This window comes from Seriola dumerili, unplaced genomic scaffold, assembly GCF_002260705.1.
Source record: "Seriola dumerili isolate Sdu_G_001 unplaced genomic scaffold, Sdu_1.0 BDQW01003649.1, whole genome shotgun sequence".
Lineage (NCBI taxonomy): Eukaryota > Metazoa > Chordata > Actinopteri > Carangiformes > Carangidae > Seriola > Seriola dumerili.
This window is the reverse complement of record NW_019177904.1, coordinates 342,445-349,253: the sequence shown is the minus strand read 5'-3', so window position 1 is coordinate 349,253 and position 6,809 is coordinate 342,445. Positions and strand designations below refer to the sequence as shown.

General features: G+C 38.2%; 1 protein-coding gene across 1 annotated transcript; it reads left to right on the top strand.

Moving 5' to 3' along the window:
* Positions 1–2,023: 2,023 nt before the first annotated feature.
* LOC111239668 (interleukin-1 beta-like) lies at positions 2,024–5,649 on the top strand. The gene is made up of 6 exons (XM_022769563.1): positions 2,024–2,115; positions 2,781–2,832; positions 3,111–3,300; positions 4,019–4,195; positions 4,451–4,584; positions 5,124–5,649. The coding sequence occupies exons 1-6, from the start codon at positions 2,081–2,083 to the stop codon at positions 5,346–5,348; spliced, it is 813 nt and encodes a 270-aa protein (XP_022625284.1). The 5' UTR covers positions 2,024–2,080; the 3' UTR covers positions 5,349–5,649.
* Positions 5,650–6,809: the final 1,160 nt, after the last annotated feature.

Here is a 6,809-nt window from a genome sequence, read left to right as displayed (position 1 = left end):
AAACACGCAAATAAAAATGTATATTTTATATGATTCTGGATCAACAGGGATGTAAGTTCTGCAAATGTGGTTAATCTGGTTAATTTCACTTCTGTTAGAGAGCAGGGCACGGCCACTTCCTGGAGCTGTTCTGTGGGATCATCTGGACCAGACGGGTCAACCCCAGCTGTACTTATGATGCTAATGCATGCTAACACGCTAAACCAAGATGGAGAACGGGTTAAATATTACTTCTGCTAAACATCAGCACGTTAGCATGTTAGCATTGCCACTTTGAGTATGTAAATCATGCTGAAGTTAGCAATTAGCCTCAAAGAGCCACTAGCATGGCTGCTATTTAGATATAATTTTTCAGTCAAGGAAACTCCCTTCACTTCCACTGTTTTGGGGTGACTATCAGAAACGAACATGTGAGAACTATCTAAATGACCAGATACCAGGAGATGTAAATAAGAAAACGTTTGAACTGTTTTCGTTTTGACTCATAAAAAATAACTGCGTATATGCAGATTTTGGTTTAAGAGTTTCACAAAATACTGTAGTGAATGTTTCATATTTACTCTCCTGATGTTTTGGTTTAGTCCTGGTGGTGACTTTTTGTGTAAGCATCCTGAAACAGATGTTTGCAGCCTCTGAGGTTAGATTTCAGTGAAAGTTTAACCTCTAACTATGACTTTAATCTCTAACCTTAGAGGTTTACCCCGCTGTCACTCACTCACTTTCATTGACCCACATTTAAGTAGCATGTGGTGTCTGTTAAAGTCGCTGATGGATCTGCAGCGATGTTATCTCATGTTAAGTTTGTTCTTTTTTACACCAGGATTCACAACAAATGCATTGAAACATTTGCAAGTACAATATTTTCTATAACACCTTTAGTCTCCTTGATATCATCCACATTAATTCTCTCTCATTATTGAACTTCTTATTGAACTTCCACCCATCCCACATCCTGTCAGTGTTGGCGGTGGGGGAACTTTCTTGGGTCAATGACATCATGTTACTGGTAAATAAATCCACAACTAAACCACAAAAAAAATGACAAGCATTGCATTTTTGTTTTACAAACTCACAGAATCTAAAAGTTGAATCCTTTCAACCCCAGTGGTGCATCACTTTATGCTTCCCTGCATAAACTACTTGATACTTTGGTACATTAATATTGAAGTTATTGATACTTTGGTGCATTAATATCCAGGTTTTTGATACTATTGCACGTTAATATTCACATTTCTGATACTTTCACATGTTGATATCCAGATTATTGATACTTTGGTACGTTAAAATTAGTTTACATTAACTGTCTACAGCTGATAAAATTTGCTAGCAACAGACACGCCCCATATTGTCTCCTTCTGAGCACAACTGAAGACGCATTGTTTCAAAAATCTTGGTAAAAATCTTGGCGGTGTTATTATTATTATTATTATAATTATTATTATTGTCATTATTAATATCATTATTGTTATCATTATTATTAACGATTATTTAGACAGGGAAATCCATTGAGACCCAGGGCTCATTTTCAATGGCGCCCTGGTTACATGCAAAGAATTTGATTCATAAAAACAATGTAAAACAGTCAATACAAAAACATCCAATCTCAATAGAAGCTTATCAATTAATAGCATAAAATAAAATAAAAAAATGTTAAAATTTATACAAATTATACAAAACATTTACAGCCCTCAACATCAGACTCGAATAACAAATCTTTAAGTAAAGACTAAACTACATGGTGCCACGCCTGGGTGAAAGACAAAATGAAAAACTTTTTACACGAGCCGCAATAAATGTCACCGATCTCATCTGTAAAGAGGTCTCACAACGGGCCTTTACCATCCAGAAATGACTGGTGCCTGTGGTTTTGACAGTTTCCATCCGCACAAAGGTAAAAGTTGGTTGCTGTAGTTTCTGATCATCAAGAGAGAAAGTACATGCGCGAAGCAAAAACAAGGAAGCAGAGCGAGAGTGGCAGCTGCTTTATAAAAAGCTGTCTGAGCTCGAGGGACTCAATCTGTTTTCAGACAAACCACTGACACAGAATCACTTCACTCTCATCACAGTTTACATCAGGACAATGTGCGACTTTGATTTGGCTCAAGCTCTGGACAGGTAAGTTTAAGAAAGTCTACCAAGTTCTCTTTGTGCCTGACATTACTGTACTTTTCTATTTTTAAATCAAGCTTAATGCTGCCTTCTCTTACTATTGGAAATATCAACATCACAGGTCAGAAAACTCAGTAACTCTAACTCTAACTTTAGGGAAGAGCTTCCAGCTCATCTGACAACGTGTTTCACTTCCACCTTCAACAAGAAAAAAATAAGAAAGATCTGTGGCAAAAATAGTAAGAAATAGCACTGAATTAACCAAAGCCAAAATCTGTTATATACAGCGGTTTGTCATTTAATTATAACTTTTATTAATACTAATAACTTTTAAAAAAAGAGTTCACAAAGCGCTTTGACAATCGAGGCAGAAGCAATGATGGCAGAAGAAGAGAATATCCTTAGAGAGAGACTAGAGGCCGAATAAAAGATGACATCACCTAAAAGGAAGTCTGTGAAAACGAGTTTGAAGAAGTGATTTAAAAGTGATCAGTGAAATCTTAAATTAAAACAAACAGGGAGCCAATGAGTTGAAGAGAAGATTGCAGTGATGTGATGTGATGTGGTCTGATGTGTTTAACACAACTAAACCCACACACAGTCAGTTGTGAGCGACAGTACAAGTTTCCATAAACGTCCTACATTCAGATCTGTCTGTTGTTGTGTTTCAGTCCTCTGGGATTCGACGATACAGGACCTGAGTCCCGCTGCTTCGACATGACGGTAAGAGAAAATTATCAGTTATATATAAGTTTTCACTCTCATGTATATTTGTCACTTTCAGATGTTCTTATTTGATATTATAAAGAATATAACAAATGTAACAACTGTTTTGTTTTTTTTTTTACCTCTTTTTATTGAGAATGATATTCACGTGTCACAGCATTACATCATCTCTGAAACATTTCCTGTATTTCTATCTAAACTAAAAACTAGAATCAGATCAGGGGGAAGCACCTGCATGACGACATGATGTGTGGTTTCTGTGTTTGATGTTGTAGGACGTTAAAAAAGAGATCATCAAACTTGACACGGGACTGAACCTGGAGATTTCCTGCAACCCAAAAACCATGAAGAGCGTCGCTACGCTGCTGATGGCGGTGAACAGGATGAAAAAGACCCCGACTCACAGCAGCTGGGAGCTGAGAGGCGACGAGCTCTGCAGAGTGATCATGGACAGCCTGGTGGACGGTGGGTGAAGACAGACACATGTTGATGCTTCACCTCATTATTTGCTTCAGGTTCTCTTCAAGATTTGGGAAAAACTTAATTCCAAACCCCATTGACATTTGTAATAATTTAAAAATTCAAATAACAAAGATCCACCTTAGGAACAAAACCTTTCGCAGCTCGTGTGTTTTCATTGCATATATTAAGATAAGGACAGTGTGGGGAAAAAAATATTGTTTATAATGGACTATAAGTGGAGTCAGAGACCAGAGGTCAGTTTTTAAATATCCACTGAAAGGCCACGATAGTTTCACAGGCGCAGACGTGTATTTTAGATCATTTTCAGATCAGGAAGTGAGGGCCAACGGAGCGACAGCAGCTGATTTAATACTCACTTGGCAAACAAATAACTCATATCAGTGATCTGCAGCTAGGTCACACTGACCTTTACCTTTGACCACCAAAACCTAATCAGTTCATCCTTGAGTCCAAGTGAATGTTTGTGCCAAATTTAAAGAAGTTTCCTCAAGGCGTTACTGAGATATCACGTCCACGAGAACGGGACGGAAAACAACATGTCAAAATATAAAAGTGAAAACTTCAGCTGTTGGAAGCCCGGACTCGGTCCATGTGTCACTATTTGATGAAAAGAAAACGAGAAAGGCGGACGCCGCGTTTGCTGAGAGTTCGCACCTGGCGCCTTTTCTTCTGACTAACGTCTCGTTCCTCGTCTCCACAGAAACGGTTGTGAAGACGGTTGCGGACGCCACCACAGGACAGAGAAGCATCAAGTTTGTACGTGTCCAAAGCGAGGAGTGCACTCTGAGCGACACCCATAAGAAAGACATCATCTGCACCTCGGAAGATTTCAAACTGCAGGCCGTCACTCTGAAAGGAGGATACGGCGATCGCAAAGGTACAAGCCTCTCCTCTAAACTTCAGAGATAATTTCATTAAAATGAATAAAATGTTTGATGCCCAAATGTAAAATTTAGAAAAAACAAAGAGCAAACTCTAGAGAAAAGTCTTATGAGTCTTTGGAGGGGTCCGACCCCTCAGCTTGGGAACCACTGGACTGCAGGACAATAGAGATGACCTGCAATACAACAACTGCTTAATGTCGTTAAAGTAACGTGAAATCCTGACTTCCTGTTTGTTTCCTTCACACCAGTGAATTTTAAACTGGTGAAGTACATCTCCTGTGGTGCCGGGCAGACGTTTGTTCTGTCAATCAAAAATGCCAACAACCACAAGTTGTACCTCTCCTGCGTCATGAACAGCGACAATGCTGAGCTGCATCTGGAGGTAACACACACACACAAACCCAAACACACACCCACACACACACACATAACCTGAAATTATGCAGACTTTGGGGGGTTTTAAGTTAGTAGTTTTATTTTTATTTTTAATTTTTTTTCTCCAAAGAACCTTAATGGGATAGTGTGTGTTTTCTGACGTGGGGTTGTGTGAGGTTGTCATTTATAGTCGGTACATTACCTGCAGTAGATCTGATGATCTTTAACTTAAGTCAGCATTTTCACTTTTTATCTAATTTGTTACTTTTTAACTCATAATTTTCATTCAATGTCAACTTTGAGTTTTTTATTAATTATTTTGTCATAATTTTTTTTTTAAATTTCCAATTTTATCTTATAATTAAATTTTTATTTCAAAATTTATAGTTATAATCTTATGATTTTTAATTTTTTTTTTTTTTTTTAATCCGTCAAAGTTTTGACTTTCAATAAGTTTTTCATATTTTTTCCATCTATTTGCTTTGGCAGAAATGAGCTTCCATACATGTAAGAATTAACATGAGACATTTCTCTCTCTCGTGGCAGAAATGCAGTGAGGACGATATAAGTAGCAGCAACGACATGGACCGTTTCCTCTTCGACAAGAAATTAACAGGAATATCTCTGACCAGGTTCGAGTCCGTTAAGTACCCCGGCTGGTTCATCAGCACGTCTGAGAGCGAGAACCAGCCTCTGGAGCTGTGTCAAACGGACAGCGCCCAGCGTGTCACCTACTTCAAAGTCAGCTCAAAAAATCCTTTGATTGGCTGAAGCAGCTGTGTACAGTTACAGTTTCATGTATCCAGATGCTGAGGGTACTTTTTTTTTTTTTTTTAAACTCTTTTATTCTACCTGACCACTAGATGGAGTAATCACCTGCAGTATGATAATAATTCAGTGTAACCTACTAAAGAGACTTTAACTTTATATTATTTTACCCTCAGGCAAAATGATGTGAAATTTGTATCTTCTTTACTGGAGAATGTAACAGGATATTCCTAAAATCTACTTCCATTTTTAATTATTATTTCCCATTAACTTAACTTCATTATTGATTGTCTGTTGTTACTAAATATGCCGTTGTCATTTTTAAGTGCATGTAAAAAATGACGTTATTATTTGCTGTTTTTTTTTTTTTTTTATTTTACTATGGGTATTTCATATATTTTTGAAAGCTTATATCAAGAGGATGGATATATGTGATAATAAAATATCCCCTTATAGGTGACATATGTGTCATATCTTACATTTCTGTATGGGTAAAAGAATTGAACAACAAGTGCATCCCTCCTGGGTTCATCACAAATTATTTTCTATTATTGTTTTAAGCTATAGATAGATAGATAGATAGATAGATAGATAAGTAAAGTATATATAAGTTATAATTTGTTAGCGTTTTGTCTGTTTGCATGTTTTTTTAAGCTGCAGTGCATTGAGCTTCTGGGCCACCGTATTTCCCTCATAAAAGTGAAAAAAAACCAAAAACTGGGTCTGAAACTCCTCTACTCATACTTCCGCATTTAGAAATCTGGATCAGGCCTTGTGCCCCGCAGACCTCCTGCTTGCCCACCCCCCTCTCTCACAGCACCGGAAACACCTGAGCCACAACCTGCTCACAGCAGCAGATATACTCACCTCACTGCAGCGGAGACCCTGGAGGCGTCATGGCGGGTGGAGGTCCGGTGAACAGGCGGCGGTCATCTTCTGTTCTGCTGCCGCTGAGTGAACCGGCTGAGCAGCGCGGGGAAGAGCAGCGGTGCATCGTCATCAGTGTGGGCGTGGTCACCGGTGGGGTTTTAATATCCGCGGGGCACACCTGAATGAATCTGATAGGATGTTACTAGCCACGCGGCTGCGAATGAGCCAATCACTGTGAAGCAAACTATAACACAGCTGGTGCCAATCAGCCAACAGAATCAGAGCATTTAAACGGCCTGTGTCTAGTGTTTATGTTTTTATAGGGAGTGAACATAGTGTCAATATTATTTTAAGATTTACAAATGTAAATGAGATTAGTGAAGTTTTTTATATTTGTGAATAACAAACTAAATTCACATTTTTGTGCACAAATTGAACCTGGAGTTGTGACAATGAATCTTAATTTGTCAGTCTGCAGATAGAAACCCACATATACATATATTTTGTACTCCCCCCCCCCCAAGCCCTGTAAGTTTATGAATCTGGTTTAAGACTTTAATAAAATAATTCTTATGTCAGTTTCTGCAATTAACT

Coding starts and splice junctions, on each gene's coding strand:
- LOC111239668 (XM_022769563.1), top strand. CDS start 2,081: ATGTGCGACTTTGATTTGGCTCAAGCTCTGGACAG. Junction 2,116..2,780: donor TTGGCTCAAGCTCTGGACAG/GTAAGTTTAAGA, acceptor GTTGTGTTTCAG/TCCTCTGGGATTCGACGATA. Junction 4,585..5,123: donor ATGCTGAGCTGCATCTGGAG/GTAACACACACA, acceptor CTCTCGTGGCAG/AAATGCAGTGAGGACGATAT.